This window comes from Filicampus tigris, chromosome 17 (genome assembly GCF_054856515.1).
Source record: "Filicampus tigris isolate MCC_2025a chromosome 17, RoL_Ftig_1.0, whole genome shotgun sequence".
Classification (NCBI taxonomy): domain Eukaryota; kingdom Metazoa; phylum Chordata; class Actinopteri; order Syngnathiformes; family Syngnathidae; genus Filicampus; species Filicampus tigris.
The window spans coordinates 2,812,713-2,840,350 of NC_141233.1; the positions used below are offsets into that span (position 1 = coordinate 2,812,713).

Consider the following 27,638-nt stretch of genomic DNA (forward strand, 5'->3'; position numbering starts at 1 on the left):
CTCTGCTCCAGCTCGTAAATGTGATCACTTTCCTACTTGTGCTCCCGTTGCACATGGAGGGAGAAACCGGACACTTTTTATTTCAAACCTGAAAACAGTCAGCTGTGAATCAAAACCCAATGCTATACGACGAGATATGTGATTTGAAGGAAATTATAATCCTCCACACACGGAAATTTGACTGGAAACTGCTGGTGAGTCTCGGGGGAGTCTTTTTGTTATGTTGGCGCCGTTTCGTTCAAATAGGTAGGACACATTAAAATGACCTCAAAAGACGTTCTATCATGTCTTTTCGGACTAAAGATGGAATGTGGACAGAATCGGTGCTAAGGGAACGACCAGACGCAGACAGCGAAAGCTAAACTCGTCTCGCCATCCGACGGGTGGTCGTCAAACGCCACAGGATCGACCGAACGGAGGTACTTGTGGTTGTGCACACTCATGTTACCTACCCTCTTGTCATGTGGCCTCTGTCTGTCCCCTACCTATTATATTGCTCCATATTAGTTTCGGTCAGTGTTTTGAGACCAGACACGGAGTCTAGTCTGCTCGTGTGAAATGGCGTGCATGTGTGAAAGAGCCTCTCGCCCCACTCGTGGTGTGCATTGATTTGGCTAATTCACGATCCCTTTATTTTAGCTTCTGTTCTGCTTCAATGTTCATTTTTGTTCCGAGTACGTTTTGTTTTCTGTCATGAATGCTGTCTAACATGTTGTCCGGTCTGCTGGGCCAGGACAGTATGCGGACTGCGGAGTGCTATGCAATTATTATTTTAGATTGACAGTAAGGCTGAACTATTTTGTTCTACTGTAACTGCGATTTTTTTTTTCTCCGATTGTGATTCAAACAGGAAGTCAACCCCAAAATGTTCTTTACAATAATATGTTCTGTGCGCCTCCACTTGTCTAAAAACGGCATTCCGATTAATGTTGCATTTGTGGAATATGATCTAAGCAGTAAAATCCACCTGTTTTTAGACATTTCAGGAGGCCACCGTTTTGCCAATGTCTGTCGACTGAAAATTACATCAGTTGCTCAGGGCTCAGGTAACGATCAATCACGTCTCACTTGTTTTCTGAAGCTGAGCCATGATTGGTCATTACCTGAGCCCTGAGAAACCTGAGCCCTGAGCAACTGTGATGATTTTCAGTCAACAGCAAGTGGCAAAATGGTCGCCCCCTGAGATGGCTAAAAACGGGTGGATTTTATTGCTTAACTCATATTCCATGAACGCAATTCTAATAGAATCCCGTGTTTCAACTTGTAGGCCTGCATCGAACATATTCTTGGCAAGAAACATTTGGGGTTGACTTCACTTTTATCTCATTCACTGCCAGACATTTTCAGACGGTCTTTTACTCTAACCTTGGTAAAAATTTGAAAAAAAATATAAATAAGTTCCTAAGATTGAATGGCTGGACTGTGAAAAGACAAATACATTTGTCAATGGCATTGAGTGAGTTAATGTGATTTTTATTTTTTTTTCAAGGTCCTTTTCCCATGTATTCTTTTTAACAAACGCAAGCAATACATTCATCTGTATTACAATAAAACATTAGATTTATCATACATTTATGTTTTGGTCTTATAGGTTAGGCGTATTCTTAAAATAAAGACAAATGAACTGTGAATTAATGAGACAGTTATTTATGTAGTTCAAATAGAGTTATCAACTTACTAAACCCATTGATTTGGAGTCTTTTAAGCGTTCACTACAACAACTCAACTTTATTTATAAAGTACTTTAAAACCACCATTGCCGCATACGAAGTGCAGTACTTGGTGTAAAAATCGGTCATACAATAACGAAGGCATGAAAAACAGAAAACACCACAAAACATTAAAAGAATACCAAATACAGTAAAAGCCATAAATAAAAAATGTGTTTTAAGTTGTGTTTTAAAAATGGGCAGAGGGGGCTTGCCTAATGTTTAGCGAGAGGTCATTCCAAAGAGAGACATTTAAAGAGAGAAAACAAAATTCTACCTAACAAGTATGGTGTAACATAACAAATAGACATAATTAGTAAGTCAGAAGTCAGATTACAACAATTATGCAAACAAATTTGTGACTTTATCACTTCTACTTGTAATGTTTCATGAAACAATGATATGTAAACATGTGGACTGCATTTAAGAACCTAGACTATAGACAGTATATAGATACATAAATAAATAAAATATGCTTACTGCATATATACTGTATTCTGGTATATACAATAAAGACAATATGCAAATGACATTTTACTACACTGAATGTTGATTTTGAATTTGAATAATTGTTCAGCCCTTGTTGACAATGGAATGTGTTTGCGGTGTTCTCACATTGGAGTTGCATAGTAGATGAAATGCACCATGACTATCTGCAAGCCATCCGTCTGCTAAATTAGCATTCTCAGACTGCCGTATTCGGTTGATAAAGTAATGGTAGATGACATAGAAGACATGAATTCCAATAAAAATGAATAAAAAGCAGTTTGTCAAGAAATGTTCTTCATCAAGAAAATATCCTAGTCCTCGAACAGTTAGCAATTCCCCAAAAAATAAAAACAAAAACTGACCTCTATCGGTGCGCGATATATATCGTTATCGATATCATCATCAATCTTGCTTTCACGATGTGTAATTTTACATTATCGAGTAGTAATACTGCCTCGAAAAGCGAGTCAGCTGACGGCCGCAAAGTACAAGGAAATGCTGAAAATCAGTGTGCATTGACGGCAGAGGAGGAGGAAGTGATAATTTGCGGAATCAGCGGACAGGACCCGGTCATGTGACTCTGTCTGCACTGCAGCCGAGCTGTTTCAGATATGGAGGAGTGTCGAGCGAGGATTCATAGTGAGACGCGAGTCCACGTCGTCCATAGTCTATAAATGGTTTCGGGTTGACAAGACTGACGTCGGTGGGAATCATATTGTTAGATTTTTTATTTTTTTTTTAATATCGAGATTTTTTTTTTTTTTTTGCCCATATCGCCCACCCCTAGTCTACATATCACAGTGATGAATGAGTGGGAAAATGTACTTTTTGATAAATTGCAGTTTTGTTATTCAACTTTATTCTGAATATGGTGGCTAATGTATGAGAATAATGGGTGTTGTCATGACGTCTTTTTTTTCCCTCGCTGGGTGACACTTCCGTCACATATCAAATAATTTTTTTCCCATTCTAGTTGGCAGTGGTACACCAGTACTTACTCAAAATGTCACATCATTATGGAATAACAGCAGAGACATTTAAATGACATAAATATTCCCCAAAATCAATGTAAGTCTACACATAATTTTTTGTTCTTCATTGTTGAATATTGCCATAGAATATCATTATGTTTTGCAGAAGCTGTATTTAGCAATTTAAAAGAGATATTGTTCACAAACGCTGTCTATCCACAATTGGTCTGTGAAGCAAGTGCAGATTTAAAATATTTTTTGTAGAATATCGTCAAATTATCGTTATCGAGTTTTTAGAAAAAATATAGATTTTTATATTTTTGTTTTTTGCCCATATCGCCTACCCCTAACATATTTTTTGTTAAGATCGGAAAAACCTACTGTGTATTATTTATGAGGTGAGGGCTTTCTGTTTGTAAGTCTCTTTTAAAATAATCAGACTTTTAAATAAGGCCTTGGATCCCTACGCGACTGTGGGAAAGCTCCTCTTTCCCCGCACGTCATTTGATCCAAAGTTCTTCAGGCTTCTGATGCTTCATACCACATATTAGATTAAGGCTTAATCAGATATACACGGAGGCCCTTAATTCCTGTTTAACTAGTCAGACTAATCAGAACTGTTTTGGGGAACATGACCACACAAAACTTTCTCTGTGGATACAGCAATGGTGGGCATCATATGATAATTTAGTTAGGAATTGCCTTGCTTAAAGGCATTGTGAGCAAAGTATTCTCAGGAAGACAAAGTGTTTGCCAATGATTTCCCTTTTGCAAGTTCTCACAACCAGCAAGACTAATGAATTACTACTTTGCACTAGGGCTGCCATGATTAGTCGACTAATCACGACGACGTCGACGATCAAAATCGGCGATAATTAATTTTAATCATCGACGCGTCATTTATTTATATATTTATTTACTTGGCACATTATTTTTCTTTCGAGATTGCCGCTTCTCCCGCTGGCTGTTTTCCTATCTGCAACGCACATGCGCAGTGGTGGTAATCCGAGTGATGTAAACAGAAGCATTGAGGGTAAAGTAGTGTAAAGCTGTAAGCCTGGTTTACACTGCAAGGGCTAATTCGTGTTGGCAACAGAGTCCGAAAGTTACGGCGCATTTCACCAGATATACTCAATACAATGCAAACCTGCCTTTCATGGCAACACGATGGGATGCCCAATCATTTAAAAAAAGGAAGCCAGTTATGGCTTATGCCTGATTTCATATCTGACACAGGCACAGTTGTGTCTAGAACCTAGCTGCAGTTAGCATACACACGTTACGGTATGTTTGATGTAACGCTCCTATTTGGTACGCTAACACGTCGTAGCATCTTCTATGGATTAAGCAGCCATTATTCAGTAAACTCGTGTTGATTAACAACCAACACTCTGTATGTTTATGCCCGTGGTGGACATCAAAGCAGGAAGCGCATGCTTGCTCCGTCTCTCTCTCTTACTAGCGAATGGAGTGATGCGTTCATGAACTGGGAAATATCAGCACTCAACACAAAAACGACATATGTGCATCACATAACAATAAAATCTATAATTAAGTTTGTTGTAATGTACTATGTAATAGTGCCAAAAAAAAGGTCTTCCTTTTTTTGTTACAGGTGCATACCACATTTTGATTGTGTAGATCAATTTACTACTTTTAAATTATGCATACCAGTCAAAAGAATAACAAAACCTTTTTGATAAAGTTTAAATTAACACAAAATTAAAAACCAATACAAGTGTTTATTTCAGTTTTCTTTAGCACAGAGCATTTGCCCGATTTACTCCTCTGATTTCACTACCTTCCGTTAAAAAAAAAAAATCCCAAGAAGATTGGTGCCCAAGAAGAGTGAAATATGTATACAAGTACTTCTTTTTGTATTCATAGATAATTTCACTGGATTAGTGCAACTCTGCATAGTGTATAGTTTTGGTTCAATTTTAAAACGCACTAAATAATTACAGCTAAAAAATTTTAAGGCCAGAGTATCGCCATCAATTTAAGTTGCTCCTCTATAAACATGTCAGGAATGATGGCTTGAGTTGCAAAGTTTAATACAAGTTGAATGTACTATCATCTTGTCTTCATGATTAGTTTGTACATAAAGGAAGATGTAAGCGAATGATGCTTATTATAAGAGCAGCGATTTGCCGCGATTTATATATTATCCGATTAGTCGACTAATCGTGACTACTGTTGGTGATTAGTTGACTAGCAAAATAATCGTTTGTGGCAGCCCTACTTTGCACCCAAAACATTGCAAAGCTACTTCTGCCATGATTACAGCAATAGTTGACGAGCCACACTACATTATTTTTGTTGTTGTTGTCAAGGTCACGGTTCAGCACATACTCGGTGCAACAGGCAGTGTTTGGGTTTTATGAATGTAAATAAATATGTGCACTGAGAGCCATGTTAGCATTCCAAGCATGTTGAAACTTGATTCAATTCAGCCGTTTAGTGTAATGCACAGGCGTCAAACTCCGGTCCTCCGGGGCCACGCTCCTGCTTGTTTTAGATTTCTCCCTCCTCCAACACACTCGATTCAAATGATCATCTCATCAGCGAGCTCTGCAGGAGCCTGTTAATGATTCCGATCATGTGAATCTGGTGTGTTGGAGGAAGAAACGTCTAAACCTGGGGTGTCCAACCTCGGTCCACGTGGGCCCCTATCCAGCATGTTTTAGATGTCTCCCTCCTCCAATGCACCCGATTCAAATGATCACCTCATCAGCAAGCTCTGGGAAGCCCGATAACAATCCTGATCATCAGGTGCGTTGGAGGAGGCAGACATCTAAAACATGCTGGATAGGGGCCCTCGAGGACCAAAGTTTGAGATCCAAGGCTCGAAATAGAATTTTTTTTTTTCGTTGTGGAGCAGTTTTCCGAATCAGTGGCCTCTGGCTTCAGCAGCAAGGGGCTTGTTGATAATCCATTCGCCCGTGCCTGAGGTCGCTAACCGCGACGGAGGTTAATTCATTTCCGATTCCGGTTCAATTTATGGCTGTTCTCACCAAAAGACAATTTATTAATTGTCCTGTTATTTTTCTGTTCAAAGTTGGATGTTGTCCACTTTAACGTGGTTGCAGCTAGACATCTGTGAAAAGTTTAATTGATCACACAAGCACTTAGTATCAGTGTTAAACGCACTAGCCGTGTCACTCATCGGTTAGCTTAGCATTTAGCATGACTCTCTGTCCTCTGACATCATCCCTTCGTGAGTGTGACTGATACTTGTCGGAAATGTAGCTTCTTTGTCGCTACAAAGGAGACAATTACTAACTTAGGAGCGACTCTGCAACGTGTTTAAGCGCACTAGTAACCAGCCGAAGCTTTTTCTAGCTAACTGCTTCTGCGCAAATATCACAGAGCTTCCCTTCACCTCCTGACTACCTGCGTAGGTGACTTGAGCCCAGCTCTCTGTGGTTCTTTTTCTTCTAATGCTTTCTTTTGACTCATATCTTGGAGTTTGAGTACCAGTTTTGCTAATCAGAATGTATTAATGAAGCGCAAAGTATAAATTTTGATGTGAAACAACTAATTTGGAGCTTTGGACACCTGTGTCACTTTGAGCTGGAGGTATGAATCCACTCGCATCAGCTCTCTACTTTGCTCACTCTTTACTATTATGTTAAAATTATGCTGCCGTATGTATGCGTGCATCCAAATATGTGTGTATGATGCCGCCATGATTGTTTACAACCCTGCTCAGATGCTGATTGGCTGACACAGACGATACATTCCACCAATTTCAAATGAAGCGTTTACGCACAGTTTGCAGTGAAACTGCCGTTTGCATATTTTTACATTTACCTTTATAAACATGTAACGCCATGTGAGCGGGTTTGATGTAACTCAGGTTAGAAGTAAGTTAGTCTATTTTGGGCGCAGGATCGATCAATGGTAGGTTCAAGAGACATTGGTCTTTAAAATGTATGAGCATTCCTTGATTGTGCATCAAAATAATCTTTCATGCACGAAACAGCCCAACCTCTCAAAGATTTCCTGGTTTGACTCTTTCTGGGAGGCCATGCACAAATCCGGCCTTGACCTTTGACCCCAAGCTTTAGATACTGGTGCATTGTGAGGGGGCTCGGCATGCGTTCCTTTGCCAATGCTCTTTAATTATGCGTAGTGCTAACCGGGCCGCCCTCAGAAATTCTCCTATACATGCAAAGAGCTGCAGCCTTTCCAAGCCTAGTGTGAAAAAGCATTTCCCTCCTGGCCCCCTGTCTGCCTAGTAGCCTCCGAGGGTGCCGTGACATTCCCAAAGAGTTGCCAGTCTCCCGTAAACAATCCTGGCATTGACACAGGCGCTGATTAGGAAATTGCAGAGCTATTTCCACAAAGGCACAGTGGTGAATAATGAGATCAGGATTCAACAAAATGGTTTTCATTCATGACTTTTTCTGGCAATGACTTGTGTTATAGGGGAACACTTTTTAGGAAGCCATGTAGCTGGAAATATAGCAAGATAAAATCAGTAAAAGTCGTGTGTAAAATCCAGGAGCATTCCCTTTCTAATCTTCAAGAATTACCGTTTTTTTCCAAACATTGTCATATTGCTATTCCGCATGAACTGATCCGTCATCAAATTCATTTATTTTGGAAAAAATACTCATTAATTACATAATTACTAAGGATGGTCATTGAGTACGTTTCACATTTTGAACCCGTTCAGTTCAGATTCTCGGTACCTGGGAATTAATACTCGTACTTTTGTTCTGTTGTTTGTGGTAATAAATGTCAATTTATTTCACAATTAAATTTTTTTTTTTAATTGTTTTTCAAAAATATAAAATATAAAAATATAAAATTTGACTAATAACAAAACAACATTTTAATTTAAAACAAATCAGCGAGAGGATGGAATAAAAATAGGGTTAACAACATTTTACAATTAATAAAGTATAAATAATACAAACAATAAATGAATATTGTAAAATACAAAGCGCAAAGCAAAGTTCTTTGCATTGAGCCGGAATAAGGAGTTACAGTATACACATATACCATCATTGAATATTCATTCAAGTTGAATATTCATTGAGTATTGAATAGTCATTGCAAATCTGAGGGTATGGATACTTTGACTCCTTATTGCTGCTGAACAAAAAAAATACATCTCTGAAAATTTTATTTTTTAGAGAACATGTGAGAGACTATACTCAATTTCAAGGTTAAATTATTTGTCAAAAGGTCAAGTAACTGAAATATGCCGATCATGCTAATTCAGCCACGGCTCAGACAGATTTTTTATGCACGGTTAAGACGTGAAGTAATCGTTAGTGATGTCTCCATGAAATTAGATATTAAAGCCCCGCCTCATAATTCCCCCCAAATACTGTATTTATTTCTACCTGCTACCTAATCGCTTGACTGTATAAATGCCCCGACGCGCTGGACCACATTTACTTCCGCAAACACAACGACGGGATCGAGTGACGTCGACCGTCTCTTCTTCTGCGCGTGCGGGCCACTTTCGTGACGCATGTGTTCATACAGCAAAGACCGAGGTCGCATTTATAATGTAATATGAACGCTTACACAAAAAATTGAGCATTAAGACCTGCGGTGTGAACCTAGCCTTAGTATCCCCCGCCCCCTACTATGTGGGCGGGGGAGCAATTCTCTCGCTTGGTGCCTAGCTTGTTTACAGAGGAAGAGAGAGGTGTGAGGAACAAGATGCGTGATAATGCAGCGTTTAATCGACTAGTAAAATACTAAACGTTTAATAAATCGTAGACGGTTAAACGACTAGTCGCGCACATCCCTAGTATAAACCTCACCTTTAAAGAAGGTCCCTCAAGGGGAAATTCAACTCTTATTCAGATGTATACTTTGTGATTCTTTGTGTCATCTTCTTGCACCTGATCATCCTGGAAGGGGGATCCTCCAACTGCGGTCCCTTCTCAAGGTTTCTCACTTTTCCCCCAAATGTTTGTTTTTTTTAGTTTTTCCTTGCCCTCCTCGGGGTTAAGATCAGGGAATGTCGTGTATATGATCTGGTGCATATGTGAAGCCCTTTGAGACTTTCTTGTGATTAAGGGCTATATAAATAAATTGGACTTGACTTGATTCACACCACACAGAATGAGGTTACACACATGCAGGCATGCAAGGAGAGACTTAAGTGACAGTGCCACAGAAAGAGTGCTGTAACCCTTTTTTTTTCTGGAAAAAAACTTTTTTTATGCCGGCAATTATAACAAGCGTCAATTATTCTCGGATTTTTACTGTTCGCGGTCGGGCTGAAGAGTAGAAATATGTTAACGAGTATTTCTTTTTGTAATTACATGGTATTCTTGCTGAAACTTTTCATGGTGCGTAGTTTCTGGTTCCATTTTAAAATGTACTAAACATTTACAGCTAAATATTTGAAGGTCACAGTATGGCCTTCAATTTAATTTGTACCATTGTTTATAAACATGTCAGGAATATTGGTACAAGATGCAAAGTTTAATTAATGCTTAATTTCTTGATAATCCTTATTTTTAGTTTGCACATATGATGGCTCGATATAGGAAAGTATTTTTACGTGCATTAGTTCTTGGTAAAGGTAAGTAAACATTTGTATTAGATGCTTGTCTTGCATAAAAGCCATGTCTGCTACATACTGTGGGCTGTAGTTTAGAGAAAGGTCTGCGTGAGGTCAAGATTTTATGGTATAAAAACACCGTACGACATGCCAATCTGTCCTCGGCTTTCATCCCTGACAGCTTCTGATGCATTGCATAACCATTTTTTCCCACCAAATAAGATGATATAATGTCGTTGTTCGGCCATCGTTGTAATGTAGTAGCTTCGCATATATGGCCGTTGGGCAGTCGGAGAACGTATGTGGGCCAGATGTAAAATATTGAGTCCTTTAATTTGATTGATAACAGTTCTTTGAAGTTTACCAATGTGAATTACATTAGGTGATTCTGTTATAGCTCTTTAGAGTAGAACATATAGCCTAATCCAAGTCAAATTAAAGTTATTTCTCATGGGTACGGACTTCAAAAAACACATTGTTCATATCATGCCTTCATATGAACAATTCAATTTGGATAACATACGTTATAGGGAACTTTAGTAAAACGTGATGACATGCAGAAACATCAGTTACATTCAACTCTGCAGTGCTGCACTATTCAATTCTCGCCAGTGTTTTTATCTCGCTCTGATGGCTCACACCACCCTCCTTTGTATTCATGTAATGAAGGTGAATTGAATTAACGGGGTGACTTTTCTGACATCCAGTCTCAAGAGGCCGAATATTTCATGCGGGAGAGAGAACCACAGATGACACAAATGAGGAGATAAAAACTTAGCTAGCCTAACCTAGCTTGTTTAACTGTAGTTAATTTTAGAAGGGGGATGTTGACTTCACGACAACGCAAGATGGAGATGCACGATGGACAGAATTAAGTTCAGTGCCTGTCAGTATGGAAAATCAAAGGGCTTTGGAGATTATAGAAGAGTGGAAGCTCTGTGGTTGAACAAAATCCGTCTGTGATCTCCAATTTGTTCATATTTCAAAACAAATTGCCCCAAAACATATATGTAGAATCCAGTCGAACTGGTGCCATTATAAAACCTGTGTAAATTTTTTTTCAAAACATTCTTAAAGTTTATACAGGTTTAAAAGAAGTAGGGCTTGGGGAAAAAAGTTGACCAACTTGGTTGTGCTAACCCCAAAAATTGCTCGACACCAAAATGTATGCCGTGAAACCATTAATTATTCATTTTAAAACCATATTTGCAATCAGAATCAATGTTTCATGTTTCTGAACGGACATTTGTTGCTGCGGATGGCCAGACGCACGTCCCACTCTTCTGTCAACAAATATGAATTATGCCCAGGGTTTGGGGTTGATTTTCTTTCCCTTAAAATTGACCAAATTAAAGTTTTAGGTCCTTACTGCGAAGTTGAGCTGGGGCAGCCTGCAGCTATCATATATTTTGGTATTTGGATATTCTACTGAAAATTCTATCAGGTTTTCGAATAAATATATAATATTTTTTTTCAAAAAGACCAAAAAACACATTTCCACAACCAACTGGAACCGGAATCGAATCGAAGAACCGGAATCTGATCTGGAATCGCCCAAATTCATAACAGGGGGATTTTGCTGCTTAATTCATATTCCACAACCACAGTATTAATCAGAAAGCTATTTTTAGACTACGTAGACCACAAAGAACCAAATTTTTAGACTACGTAGACCACATAGAACATAATCTTGTAAAGAAAATTTTTTTGTTGACTTTTTCTTTAATTATAAAAAATAAAAATACGTTGTGCTTGTGCAAGTCGGAATTGCTTTCCCTTGAATTTAGGTTAGTACACAGGTATAGCCATGAATTCAATTGTGCAAAGATGCTGAATATGAAACAATCACTAAATCTTAAAATATTATATCATAAATATATATGGGTCCGGTAACGTTCCGGACAGGGCCACCACCTAAAAAGGCTTAAATATCGGACCCTGCATAGCTCTTCAAAACAAACAATAGCCAATAGGGTGAATGCCTATTTAGCTAGCATTGTAACATAACCACCTGCTATCTAATGGACGAGCGATGTTCATGTTTTTTGTTTTTTTTTTACTTTTGTCAGACGTAAAGGAGAGGCCCCTCCTCTTCTCCATTGTGGTTGGGTGCGAATAAAGGAGCTATGTTTGTTGTATCATGGGATTGAATCGCTGCGTAAAACATGAGGCGAACGTAGCATTACATCGAGGATGCCAATGATCATGAAGGAGGGCGACCTGTGCTGGTGGCGCTCTGATAGGCTTTATTGGATCGTCGTTATTTTGCATTTCGGCTGTTATGTCTTCTTAATTTGCCGATCGGATCCGCGAATTAAGACATTAGAGTTCCAATGTTTCCCATGTTGATGGTCCTCACCAGTAAGATTAATTAAAAAAAAAAAACTTGTTACGAATAAACTGGCTGGATGTCAATTCAACAAAATCCCGTTTAATTGAGTCCCACATGGTCCATAATGTGGTAATACCCATGGGTGCACATAACTGATACGCAGATACGCATGCGCAAGAGAAATCACTGACGCATACCGTCATTTGCGTCACCACGCGCATTTGCGTACCTGTACACACAAGTGGTGCACTGCAACGAATCCTCTTTGACCCGTGATCGGTCATCAAAGCATAAAAAATCATCACGGTTCGGGACGGGCACAATCCGCAGAATGGTTGGTGAAAAAAACTGTGCGCGTTCACATTAAGGAGACAGCAAAGGAAGTTGAAAAACCTCAAGACGTAAGTCGCATGTACAAGAGCCTTTTGCAAACATACTCAATGAACACACTGCCTCCGCAAAGGCCAACTTCAAAATAAAGCTTACCAAATGGTACAATGAGTCATTGATGCCAATGCCTTAGTGGACTTTTACTTTGAAGTTGGCCCGTGTGGTGGCGTAACGGCTAACATGACTTCCGTTTTAGACATTAAGGCAGTTTTAACGCTTTCCACCAACACTAACGCAATGTCATCCCGAAATCATATTTAGTCTCTAATTTAGGATGTGAACAAACCGCTGGTTAATTACGCTGTCTGTATGATATGGTACAAGTCTCTGGCGTTAGTGGCTAGCAGCTGTTATCATTAGCTGGTAGTTCAACAGCTGTTCCTTGGGTTACAGTACCCTTTTTTTTTTTTCATTCATTCATTATCCGTACCGCTTATCCTCACAAGGGTCGCGGGCGTGCTGGAGCCTATCCCAGCTGTCTTTGGGCAGTAGGCGGGGGACACCCTGAATTGGTTGCCAGCCAATCGTAGGGCACACAGAGACAAACATCCGCACTCACAATCACACCTAGGGGCAATTTAGACAGTCCAATCAACTTACCATGCATGTTTTTGGAAATGTGGGAGGAAACCGGAGTACCCGGAGAAAACCCACGCAGGCACGGGGAGAACATGCAAACTCCACACAGGGAGGCCGGAGCCGGGATCGAACCCACAACCTCTGAACTGTGAGGCGGACGTGCTAACCAGTCGACCACCGTGCCGCCCCTTTTTAAAAAAAAATGTTTTCAATATTGTTGACCAAGATTACTTAGTGATGTGCTGCCTATGTTGAAAGGAAGGTGCCTTAAATTGTACTTTAAGGTCTTTTTCATTATGAAAAAATAAAATAAAATTAAAATCAAACTGTGTCTTCATTTATTTTATAAAAACACTTTTGCTCTATAAATAATTCTAAGAAAACATTCAGCTCAAAATGTCTGGCAGGATACCTTGGAATTTATACACTGTATCACTTACAAAGTAAGAATATATCCTGCATTATATTGCGTTAAGTTGTGTTCTTATATCCTAAATGGCCATTTTAGACATCAGGAGTTGATTTTTTTTTTTTTTTTTTTTTATGGGCAAAAGCGTTTTATAAAATAAATAAAGACAAAGTTCTATTTATCTTTTCTTTTTTTTCTGATCCAAAAAAACGATCCGATACGTGACTCAAAATCCCTGACTGATCCGAACCGTGACTTATGTGATCCGTTGGACCACTAGTGCGTACCAAAGACAATCTCCTGGAACTCATGTGAGTACCCCATGGAAAAAATTATGTGCACCCCTGGTAATACGTCACCAGAGAGAATTACATTAGGTGCGTTTCCCTTCTGTGTCCACAAGGTGCCCCCGACGATCTACTACAGGTGTACTGTGTAGTTTCACCAGAACGACTTTAAATAAGTTGAACCGGAAGTTCAATGGGTTCCCTGTGCAAGACAATGTTAACATTTATTAAAAACGTAATTTTTAAATTTCTTTTTAAATTCTATGATGACCAAGTGAGCTACGTGCCAATTGTGAGTCCAGTTTCATTGATAACGCACGTTCAATGAAATAGATAGATACATTATTTCACGCCAGTTGCACGCACTATTTCTTCAGTGCATTCTGATACGCGAGTCAGCAGGATTTGAAAAGTGCACAGTCCAGCTGCTCATTTGTTGGTGTCTACCGTGCCTCCAAAGTAACGGTGTAACATGACGGCCATTGTTCACCATTCAGTGTTAATTTTTGTATGTACAATTGGTCATTTGTTCCGGTTTTTCAACTGAATATCTTTGTATGAAGGTGTTCAAGTGTAAAAATAAATAATTGCTGCTCAAAATTTTTTAAATGTTTTTTTTTTTAATACTTGAGTGCTCAGTGCTCGGTGCCCAAGGACCTATTATACAATGGAGTAGACCACGACATTGAACAATCTCTTGTGAACAAAGAGCAGAGTGAACTACCTTTATCTATTCGTAGCACACTGCAGGAAGGTTTGATTTGAAGTATATATCATTTTTACCTGGTTTTGAACATGTTTACTTGTGGGCTCTCATTTCACACTCCTGGATTATACTTTCTGACCACCACCCATATACATTACCTGTGGCGGGCTGCCACAAATGAATTTTGGCCACCATTTATAGATTTTGGCGCGGCCTGTCACTATGTAACATTTGTACAGTATTAAGTTTCTCTCGCTGCTGTGAGAAGCCACTCTGCTCCTTTTTACGTCTGCCAATCGATACCACTGTTTTGCTTTCTCGGATCATACTGCAAATACAGTACCTCAATTGACTGAACTACCCAAAATACAAATCTGAGAATTAATCCTAGTGGTATCAGAGGACTCAACTCAAACAGTATTGATCCAAGTGCCACTGCAGTAGGCGTACTGTCCATCTTGTCACAGCACACTCAGTGCTCTTTTTTTGTTGGATTTGTGTATATTTTATCTTGGAAACACAACTCCTTGGGCAAAATCTGAGTGCAGTCATCAGGATCCTCTGAGTTAAGTATTATGCTGCGAAAAGTCTATTACAGGAAGTGAATTGACCACAAGCATGATGATTGATTTTCAACCCCCCACCACCCTGCTCCCACCACACACCACATGATTCAGAGAGGGTCACTGTATTTACTCAATTGTCCGCGCTTACTTTTTTTAAGTTGTGTACATTTACTTTGTTAAACAAATAAAAATATATGCAACTGTCTCTAAATGTGACAACCGCGCAATTTTGGTTTTGCCGTTGAAGACATCCTTCATCAAGTGAGTGAAAACTGTTGACATTTTACTATCAACAAGCAAGCGTTTCTTGAAACATATCCCGTACTTTTCAAGAAATGCAAGCAATTTGACCAAGCTTTTCCTGTTTTTGTCTCCTGATATAACAGGACACACAGTAGTAGTCATTTTAACATAATCTTGAACTACTTTATTGAGAATAATTTTGAACATGCCTACTCGTGCTGAGCGATTTTAGGAAAAGATGTAATTGTGATTTTTTTTTTTTTTCTGGCAGATGTTGTGATTTTGATTCGAGTTCCGATTTTCTTCAAATCAAGCTTCAGTACAATATTCACTACAGTAACATTTACAAACCTAAAAGAAAATGACAACATACCATCAAAACATTCAAAGCTATTACTGGTACTCTAATAATTATGGCATTTTTAGAGCCGATTAATCTCTACATTTTTCCATCGATTAATTAAATACTTGGAAAAAAAAATATTTTGCAGTGACAGTGTATAAAAAAACATTTTCCCTCAATACTGTTTTTTAGTTTGTATTGTTTAGTAATTAGTGTTGTACTCAGTCACCTTTTTGAAACTGATTCAGTTATTGGTTTAGTTACAGTTTTCCAAAGTAAAAGCAGATGTTTGTAAATGCTTATTTTGAGTAAACACAAACGATGGTAAGTCTGCTTTCATGAAGAACTATATTAATCAACGAATAATTACAGTTGAGAGGCTGAAATCAGAGGATTTGGGCAATTTTAACCTCTATAACGGCTCTAAATGTTTACTTTATTATTATTATTATAATAGTTGTTGATTAATTTGATAATCGATTAATTGTCGATTAATCGATATATTTTGACGTCTCTGCTACTACTGTAAAGACACTGGTTGTTGCGACCCTTAACTCATTCATTGCCAGACATTTTCAGACCCTCTTTTACCCTAACATTTGAAAAAAATTGTTTGTTTATGCTGGTATGTCATTAGCGTGATATACTTTGCGAATCGGATGTTAAGACGGAGCAAACTGTCGGTGCAAATAAAGTGCAATTGAAGGTACTATCGGCAGCCGCGGTTCATTCTTCGTGAAATCGGTGCTACGGTGTGAAGCTTACACTTCAGCCCTACAGTTCACAACTTCTTGGCAATGCAAAAACTGCAAATAGGTATTACAGCTTCATGTTTTATTTTGATGCATTGTGCCATTGGAAACATGTTCAAAAAGTTCAAATCAGGATGTACAGCTGGAGTTAAAAATATCATGCTGGATTTATAAACATATTTCATTTGCATCGACTATTTTGGACAAAGAAATGGTTACACTCTAACCTGAAAAGATAGTCGTACAATACTTGATGAAGTGGCAGTCATATCGCACTGACTTAGTCAACATGTCCGACATTGCTGCTAGTTGGTGTGAGTGATGTGACAGTTGATATCCATGTGACGACTGTGGCGTATGGCAGATGGTTGCTCAGGAAAGTGCTTCATAAAATGTTTATATATTGTACATTTTGGATGAATAGGCCCAAAAGACAGGATTTATGCCACCGTTTGTGGAGTGTAGTTCTGGTCAATGCACTTAAGTGGACAGAGAGCAGCTCTGACAAGACATTATTCTGGGCTCATTAATCAGAGGAAGGGGAGGCAAGGTAATGTAGACATGACAAGCATGGAAGGACCCAATCGCTGAACCGTGAATTTGTGCCAGCCTGTCTTTCTGTCACACTTGAATTAAACATCTCTCTGATACACTTGAATGAACTTACAATCTTGTGGTAATATGGAGAATTTACTTTCATCACTTTTCAGGACATCCCAAAAATGGCACGTTTGTTCAACCATTAACATTGCATCGTCAAAGAAAGCAAGCCATTCTTTATACTTTGGCTTGGTGTATCATTTGCAAAATTAACACATAAATGCACATATGGATTGACCAAGAGTAAAGGTCTGCAAAAAAAAAAAAAAGTACAAAATATATTTAGCAAATTGTGACATAGGAGGTTTTGGCCTGACGTCAGTGATGTTTTTTGCATACCCGGATTGTCTGGTTCCTATTTCTGTTTATTTTCTTTTTGGTGGTTTGGAATGGGTCAATCATGGAATCTCTCTTGGTTTTTTACAGTTCTCATAACTGAGTCATATTTTGTTGTCGTATACCTGCGCTTTTATAGACCACTAGCAGCCACATTTCATCACGTTCTAGTTTCATTTCCCCAAAAGTTCGTTTGTATCATCACAATGGAACAAAAAATAGCTTGGATCTAGGGTTCTTAATATGATGTGTGAACTGAAGTACAGTTTAAATGAGAAGCGGATTAGGCCAAAAGTGGAGCACCAAAAGAAAATCCTCATAGGTTTAGTGATGCGCAGTCGGTCTGTTTCAACAGCTTTCACTTACCATGTGGGCATATCAAAATGATCATAACAGTGTTGATTTGGCACAATATCAGTGTTGCATCACAACCCTCAATTTCACTTTAGTGGAACTAAACCCTAGATTGGACATTTGTGCTTCGTAGCCAGGGGACCGGGACAATTTTGACAAGCAAATTGGTACTTTGTTGGTGTGGCGAATATGGGAAATATTTACGTCGCCCCTCCCTGTTTCAACTCATCATCGGTGATGTGGATTTGTGTTATGAATTAGAATACGTGTTGTCACGACACTAAAATTCTGACTTTGACACAATACAAATACATTCATAAAGTATTTCGATACAGGAGCTGAAAGGATAGCATGGCAAAATTAATTGCAGCGTCAAATGTAACCACAAGATTGTTCATCACAAAATAATTCAAACTCATTTGACTTTTAATTGAAGTCTTTAAAATGTGTCACTTGTTAACCTGTCGCTTTATGAATTTGTGATAGGATCTAGGCAAGCGATGTAGATGTGTTCCTGCTAGGGATGTCACAATATCGGCAATATCGTGATATCATAATATTAAAATGGCCATGATATCGTCGTCGTCATGCCACGATATTAATAGCGGCAAATCTGTTTAAAAGCCCCGCTATTCTGTGGATTTTTCTTCCACCACTAGGGGCGGTCTAACCGGAATTATAATACAATACAATACAATTGCCATTAACAAGATGTGACTCCAGGTGGAGGAGTTCAACAGGCGAGGGCGCTATGCACTAGGTTATAAATTACGTGGTATGCGGAAGTAGAGCTTTTCAGGTTGGCGTAAACTGACAAACTCGAGTGGCAGCGGGCAGTGAAATGAAGACAAGTACTTAATTTTCTCTTGGTTCTGTTCTGTTTTAATCAGCAAAGTTGCTGCCGTGTTAAAAGGAAAGAATCTGTTCAAGTAAATACATGTACATTTACAGTTCAAAATCGTTCTGTAAATGCAGTAAATATCTAATTTTTCAACATGGATAGGTGCGGCCTATATATGTGCGGCTTATTATATGTTTTTTTTCATTATTTTTTTTAAAACAGAGTGGGTGCACTTGTCTTGTGTTGAGTTCAGACTGACCCCAGAATTGACTTGAAAAATTGGACGTTTTTGACCCCAACACAATACGAGGGATAAGGAACATGTTCAAAATTCCCTTGCAACAAAGAAAAGTACAGGCGAACATCCGATGAACGTCTGACGACCCTTTGGCAAACCTTTACGACCTTAACCCTGACGTGAACACATTTTTTTCTTTTTTTTACCTTCGTCACCAGTAGGAAATATTCGCTCTTCATTGGGATAGGGGCTTAAAGGAACAGGTTGTAAAAGACATTCAGCTATAAAATATTGTGTTCTGCAGCGGATGCAGTTCCACAATGTGTTAATTCTCTTAATCTGTCCCCTTTTGTTCCACAACTGGCTCCTCTCCACCTCTAACAAGCAAAGAAAGAGAGTCCTCCTCAGTCTATCTTGTCCAATCCCTCTGCCTCATTTGAAAACAGACTGTTCTAATACATTCATATGCAAATTCGCTAGTGATGTCATCCACACATTTTTGAGTCAGCTCTTGGTGTAATCAGCGACAACTGCTTCAGCTCATCTTGCAGTTCACCATACTCAATATGATTGTTAGGTAAGGTTGAGCACCAAAATGTATTGATTGACCTCGTTAGTATATATTTTTTTAGTTATTATCATTATTTTAAGCGACTTCCGGAGTTGAAAGGCCCGTCCGTCCCTGCTGACTTGCACTGTTTCCCTTGACTTCATGGCTGCTAAAAAAGAGTGGAGCTAGTTCACAAAGGCACATTCAGCCAGGCCTGACATTAACGGTAGCGCGATGGCTCTGGGCCAGTATTGCACTTTGTCGGGCCACCACCTACTTGACAGACGACCGGGCCAGATTCCATTGGACATCGGCATTGAACTATGGAAAAATAAATCAAAACTCTTCGAGAATTTAAAAAATATGAATGCAACATACTCAGGCTATGTTCACAAAATTACATTTAAACTGTAAAACATAACACATCCAACCACATATCTGCAGTGACAGAGGAAAATGAAATCTCTTTTATCTCTTTCACCTGCTTGTATAAGGCTGGAATGGCTGTTAAGGAAATAATTTTTTTTGGGCAATTCATACTGCCTACCATTTCTTTAAATGCTGGTTCTTCAACACTGTTGAATGGGTACATATCTTTCACTACGTAGCCGGTAACGTTATCTGCGAGCCATTGTGATTGCAAGCTATCAGCAAATGGACGGCCCTCCATGTCCCGTGTTGTTTTCTGTTCCCAGCTGAAGAAATTGGGTTTTAAATGGACTTTGAGGTTTGTTGTAGTGGGACTTTCTTCATACAAATGTGACATACCAGCTCGTTGATGTTAGTTCATCTGGCTTGAATCCAAAATGTTTCCATTGTGATATTAGACTCATGAACAAGTTCCATTTATGCCACTCAAATTCCTGTAATTGTATAACAACAGCCGAAGGAAAACATAGCTTCGAGCACGCTAATTCTTTCTTTCTCTATGACGCAATGCTGTTTGCGCCGTCTGTGTTTTAGGGCGTGTGTGTGTGTGTGTGTGTGTGCGTGTGTGTGTGTGTGTGAGTCCCGCTTCCCACAGCGGCAAGCAAGTTGAGTGACAGGAGAGGAAATGAAGCAGTGCAACTGAATGTTGATGACCTGTGTAAACAAACATGCATGTTAATGACAATTAATCAAGTCTGGAAAAAACTATCGTCCTTTGTATTTATAGAACGATGAGTCGATATAGTAATTATTGTGACCTTACCGTAGCCCAAAGAGATGGAGATACCATTATTTTTTTTTTCCATTGAAGTTGGTGGTCGGAAACGCTAACGGAGGCCTGTTTAAAATGATAGTCGGACCGGTCTATAGACGATTACTATTTGGTCCGGCCGGACAAAATGGCGGATAAACGGACGGCGGAAGGGTAACTCGGTTGTAGGCAAAAGGCAATAAACGGACCGCAAATCTTTTGTAAAATGCCCAGCTCTGATAAAACGTTGGATTATTCTGAAGAAGCCTGATGTACAGTAAATATTATTGGAGATCTTTGAAGGATGTTGAAACATGCAATCTGAATAAGGCATTACTTATTTAGTTAGCCATTTTGTCACTTCTGTTGACTGAAAATGACATCACAACTGCTCAGGGCTTGGGTAACAACCAATCCTGACTGACCTGTTTTCTGAAGCTGAGCTGTGAGATGGCTAAAAAAGGGGTTGATTTTGGTGCTTATAACTTATATTCCACAAAAGCAATATTTATCAGAATGCCGTGTTTCAGCTAGTGGGCCTGCCGGGAACATATTCTTGGAAAAAAAAAAAAGTTTGGGGGTTGATTTCCTTCTTTGAACTCATATCCCACTGAGGGGCGAACATTTGTGAGTGTTGGTGAAGGTAGCAAATGTGCGTTCACGTCAGTGCTTTGGGGTTCGTTCAAGATCACAAATGTTCGTCAACAGTTTTAGTGTTTGTTCAAAATTCCCTTGTGACAAGAAAGGCACAGGCCAACGTCTGAAGAACATTTGGCGAACATTTGGGACCTTGAACAAACACCCCCGAGAACGCAACATATGCTACCTTCACAAACACTCACACAAACATTCGACCTCAGTGGGATATGGGTTTTTTCCTTTTTAAACAGGTTATTGCTTTAGTTTATATGATTAAGAAATCAGATTTAGACAACTATCAAATTATTTACATGTAGAGGTGGGCGATATGTATTGTTATCGATATCTTTGTCAATCTTGCTTTCACGATATGTAATTTTACATTATCGAGTATTAGTACTGCCTCTAAAAGCATAACGTCTCGAGTCAGTCGACGGCCGCAAAGTATGACGAAATGCTGAAAAATCAGTGTGCATTGACGGCAGAGGAGGAGGAAGTGATAATCATTCGCCGAATCAGCGGGCAGGACCCGGTCACGTGATTCTGTCCGCACTGCAGCCGAGCTGTTTCAAATATGTAGGAGTGTCGAACGGGGATTCATAGCGAGGCGCTAGTCCACGTCGTCCGTCGTCTGTAAATGGTTTGACATTGACAAGACTGACGTCGGCGGGAATAACATTGTTAGATGTGCCAAAACGGTCACCGCGAAGAGCAATTCTGTTGCACCCCAAGCCATATGGATTACGAGGAAAACTTGGCGACAGCGCAAGCGCGCTAAACAAAAACCTTAAACACACACATCCAGAAAACAGTCGCAGAGTTGAACCAACTAATATAAATGCACGCACGCAATCATGCACACGCACACTCAGTACTTTAGCGAGCAAGGCAAACGTGACATCCTGGATCATCGGATAATATCCAGTTTACATTCTTTGAGTCCGCATCATTCCTAACTAGCCTGTATTCACGAGGAATGCTGCACAAACTACGACGGTTTATTAGTGTGACGCCAGGATACACCCAAACATGAATAAAGTCACAAGTCACAAGTCTACATATCACAGCGATGAAGGACTGGGAAAATGCACTTTTCGGTGAAGTGCAGTTTTGTTATTCAACTTTATTCTGAATACAGTGGCCAATGTATGAGAATGGGTGTTGTCATGACGATGTCTTTTTTTCTCTCATTGGGTGACACTTAGTCACACGTCACATATCAAATAAATTTTTCTCATTCTTTTTGCTGTAGTTAATTCCTTTTTCTCATTATGATTCCTCTAGTAGTTGGCAGTGGTAGACCAGTACTTACTGCAGCTCAAAATGTCACATCATTATGGAATAACAGCAGAGACAGCATTTAAATGACAGAAATATTCCCAAAAAGCAATGCAAGTCTATACATAATTTTTGTTTTTTATCGCTAAATATTGTCATAGAATATTATTATGTTTTGCAGAAGCGGTATTTAGCAATTTAAAAGAGATGTTGTTCACAAACGCTGTTTATCCACAATTGGTCTGTGAAGCAAGTGCAGCTTTAAAATATTTTTTGTAGAATATCGTCAAATTATCATTATCAAGGTTTTTTTTTTTTTGCCCATATCGCCCACCCCTATGTACATGTACTGGTTGAAAATGACCTGATCTTATAGCTGATGAGGTATAATGCACACCTATATAATAAACTAAAGGAATTTTCCCATTTTTCTTAAGAAACCTGAGGTTGTTCTAATTGTTTTGTAAAACGGTGTTGATTTTCCTAATGTACTTTATACTGCATATTTCTTTTGTTTTTTTATTTTTTCTAACAAAGGAAAAACACAAACTTATTTATGTTAATTGTGCTAGGATTTTACTGGTCTGGGCCACATGACTTCAAATTAGTCTGTATGTTGCCCCAAAACTCCAATGAATTTGACACCTGTGGTTCAAAGTGTTCTTTTCATCAAATTACTACCATGTATAGTAAAAATTTGTTTCAAAGAATACAAATAAGTATTTTGTCATTATTAATTTTTCTTTACACCAAATTCTTTGCACATCCCAATTCTGTCATTTCTTCCTTTGTGTTTCTTCTCAACCAAATTCCCATTTCACAAAGATTGTATGTACTTGAGCCTTAGGAGAAGCTGTTGATAAAATAGACTTTTTTTCATTTCATAATCCGTGAACAAATTTGTTGTTCAAGTAGAGAAATAACCATAAATTGGCCTGCACTGCACCCCCACAATCATTTAGTTTGGAATCCCTTGCTGACACATTTACATTTATTAATGTCGACATCTACAATTGGCTAGCGGCCAGTCCAGAGTGTACCCCGCATCTCGCTTGATGTCAGCCGGGATAGGATCCAGTACAACCGCGTTCCTAGTAAAAATAAGTGGTATAGAAGATGAATGGATAACATTTTTGGGTTGACTTCCCCTTTAAAAAACAACAACAAAAACTAATCATGAAATGATTAGAATAAAATATTTTCTATTTTAGTTACCTGGTCTTATTTTCATTTTCAATCCAATATCATCATTAAAATGAATAAAATAGCGAATGAATGAATGAATGAATGAATAAAAAATGTCTGTGCCTTCAGCGACTACGCTTACATTAATTGCTGATAATTGCATAATTGATAATTGCTTAATTGCAGGCAGTTGGTGGGAGCCCGCACATGAGACATTTCTTGTCTTTATTCCACAAATATACAGTATGTGTTTTATCACACACGTACCCTATGTCTAATATATAAACATCAGACATGCAGTTATGATACCAGACAATGGACAATTTTATAATTATATAAATAGAATCTTAAGACCAAACGCTTTTTAATTTGAAAAAAGAGAGCTCAGCAAAAAAAAAAAAAAAAAAAAGGAATAAACTTGAATTTATATTAAATATTTTTTGTTTTTTCTTGCCGTCACATTGATGATCAGTGTGGAATAATTAAATATAATAACACACTATAAAATAATCAAACATAATAACATAACATAATTAAACTGTTTGAAAAGAATGAATACGGGAGATACGTAATGTTACATTGCATTTAATGTTTACACCATCCAGGGGAGATGAAGAGTCTGTGAACGCTTCTTTGTTATTGCCATTTCAACGCAAAAATAGCTTGCCTACTGAAAATCTATTTGTTTTTGCAATTAGTGTCTCTACTGCTGGACACTGCTGTTTTTGCTTTAAGCATGACCTTCCATACGGAGCACAGCGTGAGCGCTCTCAGAAACAATGAATACTGTAAAGCCCCACGCAACCAATTCATAGCCTTGCGATAGCCGCTCTACAACTCCACGATCAATGCACTATCTCTCCTTGATTAATATCCGGTGTAATCGGTTTAGCCTTAGCTGAATATGTTTTGGATATATGTAAATATTATTTTATTAATATTATGTTCAATAACACTTTTTTTAAGACCCATACCGGTATGAGTATTCACTCTTGAGTACTCACCGATACCAAGTACCGATATCACTAGTTTACTTGTACAATTTACATAACATTTCACTTGCCACAATGACAGATAATTTTTAACAAAGACCTTTCTGTCTTTCCGGCGCACATGATGTTTCACCAATGTGTTAAACGGCAGCAGTGTAGCACCAATTACTGGGAAGGAAAACTTATTCGATGTCAGATTTTTTTTAAAATTATTTGCCTTAGGTATCGATGGCTGTTATCGGCATCCTGATACGTTGCAATACGGCCATTATCGGGCCGATAACTTGCCCATACCTGGTAATTATACATATTATGTGTGTATATGTACAGCATATATAGTTAATAAAACATGATTCTTTTGCGGTCTAGCAGACTGGCTTAGACAATGGCACAGTAATAGATAGAAAACCGGCTGCTTAACTGCGTTCTGTGTGTATCCTCTCCACCTACGCTTCTTGCTCCTTGCCCCCTCCCCTCCTTGCCGTCACTCTCCTGTGTGTGCAATGCATCGTCAGTGATGGCTATCGACTTTTCTCTGTTTCACATTTATACTTGCAAAGCAATGAATTATTGTTTTTATGGGTTTCGAGATCATTCAATAGGTAAGCAGCAGGCTGGTAGAAATCGGATTTTAACATGGAAATGGATGGAAGATCGAGACGTCAGGCACCACAGGATACCAAGCAGTGCAGCCAATGTGTCTATTTAACTGTTGATTTATGCTGGGTTTTATAGGCCAGAATCTGCAACAAATGAAACCAGTGCTAAACCATGCTCTAAAAATCTCGATTTGCTGGAATTATTTGATGCACAGGCCGCATATGCGTTTAATGTTTTTTTTCTTATTTACCCACTTTTATCCCCATGCCAAATGACACTTTGCCCTTTTTGCATGTCTGTCACAATCCTAGACACCCCGAGCCCTCAGCATCCTTCCTCTTGCATCTATATATATGATTTATTTTATGTCATCCGTCTTTTTCCCTACCCCTACTCCCCTCCCTCTTTCTCTCCCTCCTCCCCATTTTTCTGGCAGGCTGCACATCTCTCTCTCTCTCTCTCTCTCTCTCTCTCCCTCTCGACTTCTCTGGCAGGCTACACATTGCGGTGAGTCAGTATCATGGAGGCAGGCAGCGGGGCTGCCGCAGCGGTGGGGAGTGCAGCACTTGGACTGCTGGGAGCCACATCCAGCCTTGACATCTTGGACAGGTAGGCCTACTGTAAGCAGCCGCACGCACATGCACGAGATGAAACTCCAAACCATTTATGCACCAGAGTGAAGTGGCGATGGAGATGATTGTGTGAGTTAAGAGACCACACCTTAGGTTGTGCTTAGGGTCCTCATGCTAGTTTGGAGTCAGAAGTGGATTTATAGTAATGATTGACTATACGCATGTGATTCATCCACTGATTGAGAGGCAGATGCTCAGGATGTGTCAGTTTGCTGTTTGTATGAGTGTGAACACGCGTGTGCGGGAGTGTTAATGACAGAAGAGGGTGTTACTTGTCTTTCCGTATGCTTGAAGGAGAAATGATACGAGTATATGCATGCAGGGGAGGAGGAGGTGGAGGTGGAGGAGGCATTGCTCAACATGCCCGAGCACTGTAGCTGAGTTAGTAGATTGAAATTGCATAGTCACCATCACACCTCCTTATTTAGTCCCCACCCACATCACATGCCTTCGACCTGTAGTAACTCGGTGACAGACGTCAATAACTGCCACCACTGGAAAGAAGATTCCCTTAATCGAATGACCGCCCTTAACTAGCAGCTCAACTACCAGTGTCTCCATTGACAGCCCAAGTGTATTAGCTTTCAGCTAGTTACGTCATTGCTACACTAACACCTAGATAACCGTGCACTGTCATCATGCATACACTCTCAAGCATTTACATGCGCAAATGCTTTATTGCACACTAGGGATAGACCGATATGGGTTTTTCAGGGCCGATACCGACACCGATCATTAGTTGTCCAGGAGGCCGATAACCGATATTTGAAGCCGATATTAATATGCATAAAAAAGAAAAAAATAATTTTAGAATAATAAAAACTCCAGCTTTTGACTGCTTATATGACTTTAAGCACATGTTTATTAAACAGCTTTTGTGATTTGCAATATGTTAACGTTTTTTTTTTATAAATTAGAAAATGGACAACTTAGTTTTAAAATTCTAACAAAATGTGCAGGGAGCGCCCAAGCTCAGCAGAATGTCTTATAAAGTTAAATGAAAACATACAATTAAATACAGTATCTCCTTTAAGTTTACAATAGAAATAGTTTCCCCCAAATTCAATATACTGTAATATAAATGTTCATCTTTCACGTATCACTTATTATCTTTGTTTTAAAGTTCAAAAACAAAAAATCCTCAACGGCGAAATGAACATCTCATCAACGCGACTGTCATCCCTCCGTTTCTTTTTGTGGGAGTTCCTTTATTCTTGCGTATCTCATATGCAGCTGCCGTCTTCGTCATCCTGGCTTTCTGTGGCAGAAAGTCTGTGACACAAGCACAGCCATTACTGACTTTCACTCGCAGTGCTTTATTATGAATTTCTCCATCAGCTTTAATGTGGCTTACAAACACAGACACATACACTCACATGCATTCACTCACGTCTTATTCCCTATCAATTTTATCAGCAACCTTATTTCAAGTGGTTCAGCCTTTCTCCACAGCCATGGGGTTGACGCAGCAAATTAATAATAGCTAGTTGGGAGCTTTCCTGCGAGCTAACTACTAGCGGGGGGAGGCAGCTTTATTTATACAGCACATTTAATACACAAGGTAACTTGATGTGTTTTGCACGGAATTAACATTGCTCTAAATTCAAGTGATTCACACTTAAGGCATGTGTAGAGTAACTGATAGTGAGCAGAGGTGCTGCTTCACTTGTGTTTATATAACGTTATTGGGCTCATAGTAATGTTACAAATAGTTGTGAGATTTACTGTATTACAATTTTGTCAACGTCTGTAGCCTTAACTTACCTTCTCTCACTGGACCGTTTGCAATATTTTCTCCTCTTACGGTACGTGCGTCAGTCTTGAAACTCAGTGGTCTTGTTCAACTCTCGAAGCAGCAAGCAGCTTTGACTGCTGATTGGCTGTTATCCACTGCACGAGCAA

At 39.0% G+C, this 27,638-nt stretch overlaps 1 protein-coding gene across 3 annotated transcripts in view; it reads left to right on the forward strand.

Annotated features, from left to right (window-relative positions):
- arhgap32b (Rho GTPase activating protein 32b) overlaps nt 1-27,638 on the forward strand; it is a 98,629-nt gene continuing 70,991 nt past the window's right edge. For all 3 annotated transcript variants that reach the window (XM_086012840.1, XM_086012841.1, XM_086012842.1), the window contains exons 1-3: nt 1-194; nt 304-419; nt 25,541-25,713. In XM_086012840.1, coding sequence (XP_085868966.1) covers nt 25,625-25,713 — 89 coding nt within the window. In that variant the 5' untranslated portion in view covers nt 1-194; nt 304-419; nt 25,541-25,624. The remainder of the gene's footprint in view (nt 195-303; nt 420-25,540; nt 25,714-27,638) is intronic.